This window comes from Sarcophilus harrisii, chromosome 3 (genome assembly GCF_902635505.1).
Source record: "Sarcophilus harrisii chromosome 3, mSarHar1.11, whole genome shotgun sequence".
Classification (NCBI taxonomy): Eukaryota; Metazoa; Chordata; class Mammalia; order Dasyuromorphia; family Dasyuridae; genus Sarcophilus; species Sarcophilus harrisii.
In genome coordinates, this window is record NC_045428.1 from 110,311,218 (window position 1) to 110,325,557 (window position 14,340).

The 14,340-nt window shown below is 31.5% G+C and overlaps 1 protein-coding gene across 1 annotated transcript in view; it reads right to left on the minus strand.

Moving 5' to 3' along the window:
- Positions 1–1,061: 1,061 nt before the first annotated feature.
- KLHL1 (kelch like family member 1) overlaps positions 1,062–14,340 on the minus strand; it is a 553,989-nt gene continuing 540,710 nt past the window's right edge. The window contains exons 10-11 of the mRNA XM_003765805.2: positions 10,756–10,927; positions 1,062–4,268 (exon numbers count right to left, since the gene is read on the minus strand). Coding sequence (XP_003765853.1) covers positions 4,209–4,268; positions 10,756–10,927 — 232 coding nt within the window. The 3' untranslated portion in view covers positions 1,062–4,208. The remainder of the gene's footprint in view (positions 4,269–10,755; positions 10,928–14,340) is intronic.

Genomic DNA, 14,340 nt, shown 5'->3' on the forward strand with positions numbered 1-14,340 from the left:
AATTTCAGGTTGGCAAGTGTAATTTACTGTATTCTTTTTTCCCCCCTCACATTTGGAGAATATTGAATTAGCCAGGTCTAATAAACTCTTTGGAATAAATGGGAGTTTGGGGCATAAATGTACATGCAAGAGAAAATTTGAGTGAGAAAAGGTGTCACAGCTGATTTGGATATAGCAGATTTTATTGAAATTAGGCAAAATTAAAAACTGGAAAAGGATCTCATTATAGTCCTGGAAGCTGTGAGTTTTATGAAAAATAGAATTTCTGTTTAGTAATGTTTCTGTTTTAAATTAAAAGTTTACTTTTGCCTCTCTTTTTATTTAAACAGAACAATAATCCTTTTTCAATTTTTGCTAAGCACCTTCTGTAAATAAATAAATTCCATACTGAGCCCAACAAAATCTATGAAAGTATATATTCTTTCTGTTTTCAGGTGTTTTGGCAATGCATTATAATTCTGACAGGATTTGTTTGAGAGTGAAAAGTGGCTTAAGTCCTATAGAAAGCATTTTGGTAAATTTTTGAAGAAAGTAAACTTTTGAAGAAAGTAAAAAGTAAAAGCCATTGAAAAAGGAGGGGAGGAAAGAAAGATCCTAGTATAGTATACTATTAAGGATGATTTAATTTACAAATGAAAGACTACTACACATTTCATTCTTTTGAAAATATCTAAAGCAAGATCACAGGTCTTTTTAAAAATATTATCTCAGGCTCTTACTTTACATTCAATCATGAACTTGATAAATCATTTTACTTCTAGAGTCTGGTTTCTTATGTGCAACTAAATCCACAGGACTGGGAAAGAGCTTAGGATGGATACTTTATAAATCTTTAAGAGTTATTTGTAAAATGTGGGTTGGTCTCTTTCTTCAAAAATGGAAAACAATTATAGCCAGCAGCCTGCTGGAGTCATCTCTAACAGACTTGAAAAAGATAATTGCTAAAGTTTCATTGTGAGTATTTATACTTCAAAAATTGAAAATATTTACAAATCAGTTATTGATTGATTGATTATTCTGGTTGTCTAGATTTAAGACTGCTATAAAATTTAAAAGTGAGTGTTTGTACATTTTTATTTTTCTCAAGAACCTGGTTTTAAAGCATTTATTTACTAACAAACCCCTGGTTAATACCTTTTTAGGGCAATTAATTCTAGGGGAAAGGGAGAGAAGAGGGCAATGAAGAAAAGAAAGAAAAGGGAAGGGAGAGCAGTGGTTTAGAAAGGAAACAAGAAGGGAGTTGGATTAATTGTTAGTCTAGCATCAATCAGAATGAAAAACCTTGACAATTTGAATTTGTATTTCATCTGGAGATTAGAACACCTTCATCCTAAATTGTTTCATGGAACACTCCATGCCAAATATTTCCCAAACATGGTGGTCAATTTAACTATGATATGTTATTAAATAAAACTTAGAAAAAAAATAAGAACAGAAAACTATCAGTTTTCACAAAAATGAATTTAATTATCATAACACTAGATTTGTTTTGAGCAAAACAAAATGCATTTCAGTAAAAAAACATAAAGTGAATTTTAAATTATTTAAGATTATTTGGGTTTGGTTAAGAGCTGAATTTGCCATTCAGATTTTAAACAAATTTTTCATTTAAAAATAATCAAATAAAGCATTATGTGAATTTTAAAGCTTGCAGATATACCTTCATTTTTATTTCACTTATTACAAGAAACCCAACATCTACTTTTGACTTTGTTGATAATATGCCTTGATTTTGTCCAATAAATGCGATAACTACCACATTAGACTTCCCTAAATTCTCAAAATAAATTTCCCTAAATTTTGTTTCACATTTGAGACTATAGATATAAAGGAATATAAAAATGTTTAAAGCACATTAGAACAGTAATGGTCTGAAATGTGTCCTTTTATTTACATCTAACTAATGGAAGTTAGCCGTAGAAGTTGACCTTTCTTTCCAAAAGGAAAATGCATTAGACCATTCCATAAACTATATCCAGTTTAAGGGTAAGGAGGGGGAACAAATTCTTCTAAGTAGAGAACCAAAGCACACCCATTATCAGTGTTAACAGGAATATCGGTTTATATATATATATATAACACAATTTGGATCAATTTCCATTGATCCTTTTTAATGTTTTTTTAATTAGAAGAAATTTTTCTGACATCATGTTGAATGCTTTATTAAATTGTAGGGAAAAAAATCCTGGTGGCATACTTTTCATCCTAAAGGATTAAAAATAGAGAAGTTAAAAAATATAATACAACAAAACAAGGATGAAACAAGTAGAGTCATTATTATCATTGAATATTTTTAGTTTTAGCCATTCAATAAAATGACAATTTGCTTAAACATCAATCCAGATCCAGGAAAAAAAAAATCACTAACCAATTTCTGTACAAAGAAAGAAAGCCTTCTTTACTTTATAATTACTTCTGGATTTTGGATCTGATTGTTACTGTTTTAGTATCTATATTCATGACTTTGGCAAGTAGAACATTCTCTACCAAACTTGGCTTTAAAACCATTAGGAGCCTTCCACATAACCCAGTGCTATAAAGAGAATACAAAAGAAAAAAGAGCAATAAGGAATTCCCTTTGTTTTATTTTTCAAAATTCCAGATATTTTCATTTTCTCTTTATTTGAATTTTATTTCAATTTATCTTAGCAGTAAGAAATACCTCTTAAGAATTCTCAATAAATGTAAGCACCCAATAAATATGAGGAATGATAACTAGTTAAGACAGATGTCCTTATGCTTCTGAATCTGAAATGTGACCTCATCCATTCTTATATAAGCTTTCATTAGTTCAGAAGGAAGCAATTCTATCAGTTCCTGTCCACTTCAGCTTTATATGCCTCCTGAGTCTTATCACATGCTTTTTCTACGGGACAAGATACTCCATTAAGTACTGATGATGTTAAGTGAGTGTTTTAATGAAGGTTTACTCTTGTTGATGGCAGCTTGGTCTACTTATGAGGTATCTTTTCCTGATAGTTTAATGTAGATATGGGCTTTTCAAGGTCTGAGGAAGACAGTGAAAATGTACTTTCCATTACATTCTATCTTACCACTGTTTCCTTCTCAATTTTATTTTTAAAAAATGAAATGAAACACTCATTAGCAAAAATAATCTTTATTTCAACCATTTGTTGGTTGAAATGTGAGTATACATGAGAAACTACCATGCTTCTTGAATTTTTATTCATTTTTGTTCATGGGCAAAGTATTCTTCACAAACAACTTTTTGGAACAGATAAAATAACTCAGTGTTATTGGCTCTAAAGAGTCACTGGTGGAGTAAGAATTAGAGTTCTGTTTTCACACTTGTGACTTTAAGACCTTGACATCAGCATCCTGATAGGTCAGACAATTTAGTTTTTCAAGTAGTTTCTGGCCTTTAACATGCAAGACATGCAAAGAAGTACTCTAGGACTACATCTCACATGCATACATTGAACTCAACACAAAGCAAATGTCAATTTTAAAGCCATAATTCTGTGGCTGATGTTCTTATCAAACAAAATAATGTGGACAATCTAGCTAAAATAGTTTTTTTCTTCTATGTCCAATTAGTTTAGGCATCCAGAATAAAATGTGATAACCATTGTGCATTTCTTATGGAAGGGAGAGTTGTTTTGTTTTATTTTGTTTTCTAAGGTGAAGAGGCAAACATGAGTCTTTCTGTTTAATTTTCATTATGATTTAGGAAAATGACCAATAAAATTCCTCTCAAACAATTTTATTTTAATAGAAATTATTCACCTTTCTTTCAAAAATCACATCAAATTAAGAAAATAACACCTCATTCAAATGAACCCTGACTAATGAATGTTCACTGCTGTTGACTTCCTCTTAAAATATGTGACATTAAAAAAATGAATGCTGTAGTTTTTGAAAACAAGACATGCCACAAATAAATACCTGTTTCTCTATCTTTAGGTGATTAAAAAAAAAAAAAGATACAACTTTTGGCATTTATGGTTTTTATATAGTCTACAAAACAAAGTACCAAAACCAGTTCCTCAGCTAACTACATGTCCAGACATTTGTCCCCAAAACAGACTAATCAGTGTTCTCTTATTCCCTTTCTTTTTGATCTTCCACCTTCTTTGATAGCAGTAGCTCTATTTTCATAAAATCTTGTTCTTATAAAGTAACCATTCTTATCATCTGATAGAAAAATAATCACTCCAGTGAGTCAAATCCCAAGGAATTTAAGCAGGTCAAGGTTGCTTGATGACTACGACACAGGCACCTGCTCTTCCAATGTTTAAGGAAGCCATCTGTTGAGAGAAGATGAAAAATAACTTAATGCAAGATGCTAGAGCTATTATAGAAAAATAAAATGGTGATACTTAAAAAGGCTCTGGAATAGTGAAACCTAATAAAGGCATTTAGTAGTCTTATATTTTCATAATTAAGCTAGTTAACATGCCATCCTGACTCAAGTTGATACAAATAGAAATTATGGGATATATCAGAGAAAAATCATAAACAAAAAAGAAGGAAATAAGAAAAATTAAGTAAGATTGAGTGAACTTTATTAATTTAGTTATTTATACATATATATATATTTTAAATTTCCATATAAATTTACTAGTCATTTTCAGTTTTGATAGATAGCATGAAAATTCAGGAATATATTTTTAAAAAAATATCACAATTGATTGAGAGTTAATTTATTAATAAATTATTAGTTTCATGTCCACCTTAGTTAATTTATTTTTTCCACTTCAGTTTTGAAACAAACTATTTTTCCTCTTTTTCTTTCCATATTTTGTCTCAAGATTAATCTACACATATATGGGATAATTTGTTTTGATTAGTTCACTCAACTTATCTACTAAATCTACTAAAATGAGTAGTCTTCATGTATCTTCATGAGTACAACCATGTTACTCAGGTAAAAGGGACATAATTAGGCTGCATCATTTGGACACATTTAGAGGTCTCTGAGTTCAAGTTGGAAGTCTTCTTTAACTGCACACATTGTGAGATTTTTTCTGGGGCTCCAATAACACAAAATTCCTCTAGATGGCCCTGACATTTGTGTGACATTCATGGTAGAATAATTGTTATATGTGTAAATTTTCAGTCCACCCTTGCTTATTTCTAGGTCACTTAATATTTACTAGAATACACATCACAGTGCATAGCTCCTCATGATAAGAAAATAATTGCTATCTTACCTACAAAAGCAAACATTCCTTTTATTCTTTTGTGTGAGATAAATAAAATCTTGCTTAGTTCATATGGTGGTTCTAAGCTCCCAGTCAGGATTTGAAAGTAACACCCACTGAATATGTCAGAGTTAAAAGTGAAAAAGATAGTAACTGATTATGACAAATTTCTTTTCTTTTTTCTTTTAACAAGAAACACATTGTCCTGACATTTAATATATATTTATATATAATATCTATACTATATACATATACACATATATTGTAATAATTGGTTTTGTTTAAGTGACTAAATTTTTTCATTCATTCTTTGTTCAATTTAACTACATACAAATATGAAATCAATCTTTTTGCTCCCATGTTAATCTCTAATTAAGTAGATAATAAGTACCCACACACATGCACGCATCTATCTATCCACCATAGGCATATGTATACCTATGAATTATGTTTGCAGTATGTATGTATATGTATGCTTATGTACTCATAAATACACATATTTATATATAAAATGTGTATATTTGTATATTAAATACACATATATTTATGCTTAAATGCGGACAAAGAAATTTTGTTTAAAGCTTCTCAAGAATAATTTTTATAGGGGTGGAGCCAAGATGGCAGAGAAAAGTCAAGGCCTCCTTGAGTTCTCCCATATTACTCTTCAAACTGCTTAAAATAATACCTCAAAATGAATTCTGGAGTGGCAGAATCCACAAAAAGGTGGGGTAAACAATTTTCTAGACGGAGAATACTAAGAAGATTGCCAGGAAAGGTCTCTAGGTATGAATGGAATACACCCCAAAGGCAGGCCCAACAAACCAGCAGCTGACCTTGCATGTGATTGAATCAGCTCCTGCAACAGTAGATTTCTAGTTCTCAACCCATAAATGGTGAGGAGGTTTGACAATTGATTAGAAGGAGATTACAGGACTCCTTTTGCTGGTATCAGGTCTGCTGCTTTTCCTATAAGTGGATCTGGATTACAATCGTGGTTTGCAGTCCCAGTATGAGGAGAAATACTAGTATACTTAAGGTTGTGGCTATAGGAAATTGGGGACCTTGTTCAAGTTCAGGATAGAAAAGAATCCTTCTGGTCACTCACAGACCAGAATGCAGGTCAAGAGAGCTATGACCACTGCTCTCAATATATCAAATCACCTCTGCAGAACTGAAAATTTATAGATTCTCCTATTATTAGCTCTGAAAGGAATAGCAAGAAATAACTGAAACTTGAGATAATAACCTCATATCCAACCGTGGAGCAAAGCTTCACTTTTTTTTTATATATTCAGAATCCAAGAAATAAGACCCAAAATTGAGTAAACAACAAGAAAAGAATCTGAGCATAGAAAATTACCATGCTTAAAAAAAGTTTAAAACAAATTCAGAAGAAGACAGTAAAGTCAAAACTGCTACATTCAAAGACACAAAGAAAAATATGAATTGATCTTAGGCCCAAAAAAGCACTTTAGGAAGAGCTCATACATGGCTGCTTTTGTGCTTGGAATTATCTGTCCACCACTTTATCACACTCTCTTTCCTCACCTTCAGTGAGGACAACTTCAGTGTCCACTGAAATCCTTGGTTTCTTTCAAGACTCAACTAAAGTGCCATTTTTGCATGAGGACTCTTCTGATTGCCCAGCTGTTAGTACCTTCCCTTTGAGTAAACTATATAGTTTCTCCTTTGCATGTATCTTACACATACAATAAAAGAAGGGTTATCAACCATTTTTGTGTCATGGAACCTCTGGATTACTCAGAATCATGTGTATTTTAGTTTAGTTTATTGTCATTGAAAAAAATTGAAAAATATTTGATAGAGCTTAGTAAAAATTAAAAATTATCTTTTTCTTTTCAAGGTCATGAAACCCTTGAAATCTGTAGACCTAAGTTAAGAACCTTTGCAATTTGCGTACATTTTGTATCTTCCATTAGAATATAAACTCCTTTAGAATAGAAAATGATTTCTTTTTGTACATTTATCTTCCATACTAAATATGGCACCTGATAAATAGTAGGCATTTAATAACTGTTTAGTGATTGATTTTCATGCATGTGATCTAGCATGAAAAATACATGGGCATTTAATTTTTATTATTCCTTAGTGAAGCTAAAGTAACATATATGGAGTGATTATATATACATATAGAATATATTTTATATCTTTCTGCAGAATACTTCTCCTATGACGCTGCCAATGTGGTGTAGGAAGTGACTGCTTTGGGATAACTAACCATAAATTTATTCACTTGGATTTACTTCAGATGAAATAACTTATGTTTATTGGGATAATTTTGAAGATATTTCCCCAGACTATTCTGCTGTATTCATTCACTCTAGTCAGAGACACACAATGGAATAACTTTAATATTTTGTCACAAATAGGCAATAATTAAAATTGCTATTGACCTCATTAAAATTCAGAAATCATAGTATCTTATTAAAATCCATCTTATAACAATAACTGAGGAAAAAGCCCAGAGTTTTCTTAATAAGGAAATATATGAACATGGTTAGAAATATATTAAAAAGAAAAAGTTTTACTCAGGTTTTAATGAAACTTCATGCCTTGGATGCTAAATCAACATTTTATTAATGTGAGATTTTGGAATTCATATACTTTTCATCATAGATCTTTGGGAATAATTAGCAGATTCAAGACTATGACAGAATAAAGTCCAAGGTTTCAAGTTATATTCTTTGTCTACCAAACACTTGATATCAAAATAATAACTCAGAGCCATATAGTGATTATTTTTGTAACAAATAATGAAAGGATCCATTTCTTTAACCATCATTAACCATCAAATGATTAAGAAAAAGTCCCTATTATGTTGCTTCCTTGGTTTATTTTTACTCCCTTTTTTTGAGGTGCCCTTTTTGGTCCAAGATTATAAAATATCTGTCTACCTATCTCATTTATAAAGATCCCATGCAAATTGTTCTGTTTTGCACAACTTGTTCTATCATGAGGCAAAATTTGGAAATGGTTGCCTTTCACTCCACATCATTTCCCTCCCTGAAAGTCTGGGTCAATCCACATCTCTTTCATTATTAATTTTCTACCCAAAACACTATGCATCATAAGTCAATGATAGAATATAATCCATCTATCTGTTTGTTTATTCGTTCACTGATTAGTTTTTAACATTCATTTCAAACAACTTTAAATTGCAAATTCTCTCTTTTCCTCATATATCACATTTACCAATTAAAAAGGCAAACAATATATCAATCATACATGTAAAGTCATGAAAACACATTTCCATATTAAATGTGTCATAAAATTAATAAATAAAAGTAAAAAACATAAAGAGTGAAAAAAGGATGCTTCCATATCCACTCAAGGATTCATCAGTTTTCTCTTTGGAATACCTTAGGGTTTTTTAAAGCCATCCTTGGGAATAAATGCAAGTTCATGATAGCAAGGACTTTCATTCTTACTTTTCTTTGTATCTACAGATTTTGGCTTGGAAGTAAATGTTTCTCAGTCATATATTCCCTAACAGTAACCAGGTGAAAGCCTGAGACACCAATCAGTTTTAATGAGATAAAAGAGAAGTGTTTCCTTTTATGCCTTAGAAGACATTCATCCTTAATAGGAATAGAAGAGTCAAGGTCAATGCTAAATGTGAACATTTGCAATAATATATCATCTCATTATGACAATCTAGCTTTGCTTGAAGACATAAAAGATAACCTGCATTTTTTAATCAGTTCATTATATATATATATATATATATATATATATATAAAACCACTATTATATCAGTTCACAACTTTACCAGCAATATAGTAATATCTCATTGTTTCCACATTCCCTCCACCATTAGTCATTTTCTTTTTCTGTCCTATTACCAGTCTAAAAGGCTAAAGGTACCTCAGAATTATTTTAATTTGTATTTCTCCAATCTATAGTGAGTTAGAGCATTTTTCAACATTGCTATAGATAACTCTGATTGCTTCATCTAAAAAATGTTCATATCTTTTGATCATGTATCAATAGAGAAATGGCTTCTATCTTTATATATGTAATTTGGTTCTCTAAATGCTTGAGAAATGAGGTCTTTATCAGAGAAACTTGGTTTCCATGGTTTTTCCATTTGCTCTGAATTTTCTCTCCCAATATGATTCATAAAGCAATGTGTATTAAAAATAAACTTTTAAAAAAAGAAACATGCTTAATTTTTTTTCTTAGTTAGTATTGCAAACTCCATCTTCTCTCAATCCCATCTTCTTCTGCTTATTCTATTCTCCTTCTTTTTACTCTTTTTTCACTCTTTTGCTTCTGACCACCCTCTCCTCCAATCTGTCTTCCATTCTCTTACACCCTTTTCTTCTCTTATTCTCTTTGCCTTTTTACATTACTGTAGGTTAAAATAGCTATCTAGTCCCAATTTATTATGTATGTTAGTTCTTTCAAAAAATTCTGATGAGAGTAAGGTTTGCTCAAAACCCCTTCACTCTCCCCCTCTTCCCCCCTACATTCTAAAAGCTTTTTCTTTCATTTTTTCATATGAGATAAAAGATGCCTTTCTTAATGTTCATTTGTATAAGTGGCACCTTTAAAATTTACTCTTACCCCAAGTATTCACTTGGTTACATATTAAATAAACAAAAATTTTAGTAATGTGAAAAGTTCAGTTGTAAGATTTTGTATTATACTGAAGAATGGGCTAAAAAAGATTAACATCACTTTTTTTGGCCTTATTTTAATTTTTGGGAAAAATAATTACCTCAAAAATCATAATTAATCACAGAGTATCTTAAGGTTTGTCTCTTTTTCTCTTCCTATGGGGACACCAGTTTTTGGACCCTTTTCTGTTTAGCACAGAGGAAAGTTCTTATATAATCTCAAATAATTAGGCTTACATATTAGAGAAGAGAAAAAATCTCTGCTGTTGGCAGCTTATCCCTGATAATAGGAGAAGAGTTTTTTTTTTTTTTTTTTTTTTTTTTTTTCTGTTTGAAAGACAAGCTATTCAAATTCATGTAGGAATATGGAACAGGTGCAAGCTCTGGGGCTACTGCTGTCAGCCCCCCTTTTGCCCATTTTACATCCTTTTGGAATTAATCTTACACTATGCCCAAGCTTCATGACCACACAGAAAGATTTTCTTATATACAGATCTACACAGGAAGAGATGTCTGGTTTTCATGAAGTAAGCATATGAAGAAGTTGTTTTTTAGTTACTATTTTGTTTTTGCATTTGTAAAGTGATAGTATTCATATTTTTTAACCTGAGAAACTGAAAGTTAGTGATTATGGAGAATTTATATTGAAAATGATTTTAAAGATCAAAATTACAGTACCTTCTTTAAGTTAATGCAAAGATTTAGAATTAGAGTGCTTCCTAGAAATAGAACCTTCTATTTAAAATTATGAATCAACACTTAGACAAATACTTAATCAGGAAAATAACTCAATTTTTATGAGAAAAAAACAAATTACCATTATATTACACAGAAAAAAATACTACATTATGCAAGGCTTCCAGATTATCTTCCCTGGGAGAATAATATATTTCTTTTAAGGACTTTTGAAGAAATACTTCAAAAATATTATGATAAACAAAATGACTTACTTGTGTCCATTCATTTGTTTGTGGGTCATAGGATTCCATAGTGTTCAGATAAGACTGTCCATCATACCCACCTACTGCATATAACCTATCACCCAGGAGACAAACCCCAACAGCATCTCGAGGCATACTCAAAGGAGCCACCATGGTCCATGTGTCTGTTTTAGGATCATATCTATAAAGCAAGGAAAATAAATTATTTGGTACATTTTAATTATGTCCCTATAAATGACTTATCGTCAGAGGGTATTTTTATGAAGAAAAATGTTTTACTTCAAACCTTTAAAAATAATTTAAGATTAATGGGAAAATATATAACGATCCGATTATTTTGCTTGTTGAGAATTACATGGTTTAGCTCTTAAAGGGACTTAGAGAAAACAAGTAGTTCAATCTCATTTTACAGATGAGTAATTTCTCTTAATTTTTTAAGGCTTTAGAAAATTACTTGGAAAGGGGACATTATTTTTGGCCTTGAACCACTACTAAAATTTATTTTGAAAAGTTAAAAAAGTTCAAAATTATCCTAAACTCCCTAAACATCCTTAAAATATTTTATTTCCTAATGTTTTAAGATAGCTTTTTATTTTGAACTTGTATTTATAACTTTTGTTTTTATTTCAACATCATTACCAAATATATTTATTTCCCTTTCTGCTCTAGCCTTTGCTTGTGACAATTTTTTTTTAAAGTTAGAAGTGGGAAATTGGAATGTTCTCTGTTAAGGTTTTCTTGAGGTCTTTAGAGGCAGCCTTAGTTTCAGTTCAGTAATCACCATAGGAGTAGTCAGGGGTTAAAGTCCAAATCCTTTATTATCTCTTTCAAAGTCTTGTCTCCTTTCCTGGGGCTGGATTAGCTTTTTTAGAGGCTTATCTCTCTCCTTGATTCCGAGAGTTTAAGCTCCTGCCTTCTTCTCTGCCCTCTGAATCAATCTGAATCCAAAGGTTTGTGCTTCAGCCTCCAGCCACCACAAAGGTGGAAGATGGAATGAATCTGTCTCAGCCTCCAAGAGCTTCTAGTGCACTTGTCTTTTCTGGCCCAGAGAGCTTCCAGTTTATATGCTCCACACTGAGTACAAACCAATCATTATATCACTAGGAAACCATTATTTGTTGTAGGATTAAATCAATGCTAAACTAGATTTAACCATTATCTCCTCAATTCCACTTAGTAATTCTAGTTTGTACCTTGTTTCAAGTTCTGGCCCATAACATTATTTGTTGTGGGATTAAATCAATGCTAAACTAGATTTAACCATTGTCTCCTCAATTCCACTTAGTACCTTGTTTCAAGTTCTGGCCCATAACAGGAAATACTCAAGATATCAAACAAATCTGAAAATATATGCAGAGGTACCCAACCATAGTTTGTCATAGCTACATCAAAAGGAAGGATGTGCATAATCTCATCTCTGGCCAAATTTGGTCATTGTAAATACACATCAAAAATTGGTCTTTTGTTTCTCTGTTTACATTGTTATAGTCACTGTGTACATTGTTTACTTGTTTCTGTTTATTTTATACATCTTCACATCTTCAATACAATTTTAAAAATTATAAAATCATCCTTTAGATTCAGCACATATTACTTCAATCTTGTTAAAAGTTAGGGCAATACTTATTAATGGATAAGACGATTCCACAATCCTGAGACTGATAAAATACCATCACATTTTTTGCCCTTTATAGGTTACAAAACACTTTCTTCATAGTAATTCAGTAAAGCAGCAACAACACATATTATTATCTCTATTTTATAGGTAAAAAAACTGAAGTTTTTTTGTATATGTATCTGTATGTATATGTACATATATGTATATGTATTTTTTCCAAAATGGTAAACAGTACTTTGTATTCTTTGAATTTAAGAAAACCTTAATAGTGCCTGATATGATGCAAATGTCTTGAAGCTTAGATATGAGATAATTCACTTTGAATGACTTTGAATAAGTCTTGTAAAAGACAATTGGCAAGCGTGAGATCTTCAAAAATAACCATCAAAGACTGATTTTAATAACATTTATCCTTTAACTTAAAAGTGATGCCTTAAGGAACGTGGATATGGACCTTTGAATGGTCAATATAGAATGTGCTAGAATTTCACTGAAAAATCTTTTCATGTTAATAGCAACGGATTCAGACTCTGGAAAGCAATTACAATGGTATTCATGGAACATCTTTTAAGTTTCTCAGGGCTATAGAAATATTGAAGATTTCTACAAGGTGAGGAGAGGGAGATCTTTGGTTAAACGTTTCTTGAAAGAATGAAACCCAGGCTATCTAAGCTAGAATTAAGAGGGAGGTTGAGGGCATGAAATGTCATTCAGAACTGCCAGAAAACTTGAGCCACCAAGGGATAATGTAATCTACTAGCATTACAATTCTGCCTAAGAATACCTCTAAGTAACGCAGTGTTCACATAACCAGACTCATCTGAATCCACTTTAGCTTCTCATGCATTTCTAGCTTAATGGATGAATTGGAGAGGAAAACTGTTTAACAGGTTTCTTAGCCAAGGTCAAAACTGACAGGGTGAAAGGGGTATAGTGATGCCCAAATACCTTGTGGAAATTCCCTTACTTGCCAGCCCTGTTTGCATGAAGTAGCAAAAGATTTGCTAAGCTATACTCTGAGTAGCTGTGTCTACTATAGTCCCAATATTTGCAGGGTTGTAGTATATAAATTATAAAACATTACAGTCTGGGGATTTCTCCTTAAGTTGAATCCCCAAAGGAAAAAGGAGGAGGTCAGATAGTGTATTCTTCAGCACCTCTGCATTTCCTGTCATTTATTATCTGAGCTGTCAGCCAGCAGAGATTGTCCTTTAGAACATATAAAAACAAATTCCCGAAATCCATGGCTGGACTAATGTTGATAGACAGCTCATTTAGCCAGTAACATCAGAGGAAAGAGAATGAATATATTTCTATAGGTCTGACAACCATTCCTAGAACTTGCCTTAGTAAAAAAAACAAAACAAAACAAATTCCACCTGTAGCTGTTGTCTGCAAATATTACAGATATAGAGAAATTTAACTCTACTCTAAAATTATGAGAACCATGGTTTAATTCACATTCAATTATTTATCCATTTGCTTGAGAGAAACTTTCAATTGTCAGACACAAAGTCATATTAGCCCATACAGTATTTTAGAGCTGGATGTATCATTATGGAAAAACAAACAAACAAATGAGTCCAGCTCCTTCACACTGAGAAAATGATGAGGTGACTTCCCAAGACAGAGTTCTTATCAACAAGGGTAAGAAAAGGCTTAACTATACATACATACACTTATGTTGATAAAGTTGTCGATGTCTATACACATACATGTAACATGTTTATAGACATAAAACACTGGTCTAAACATACATGGTACATGCATATGGTCACATGTGTATGTCATACACACATGCATGTGTGTATATATAGATTCTTTGTTAGAGAAAGGATTTGAATTCTATTCTTCCTTACTCCAGAACCATTCTATCTACTATTGCAGGACAAATATATAGTTTCTTACATTATTCAATTAGTTCAATTCTTATTGTACAACTTTATGGAATGTAATCCTTACATTCAGTCAACAAA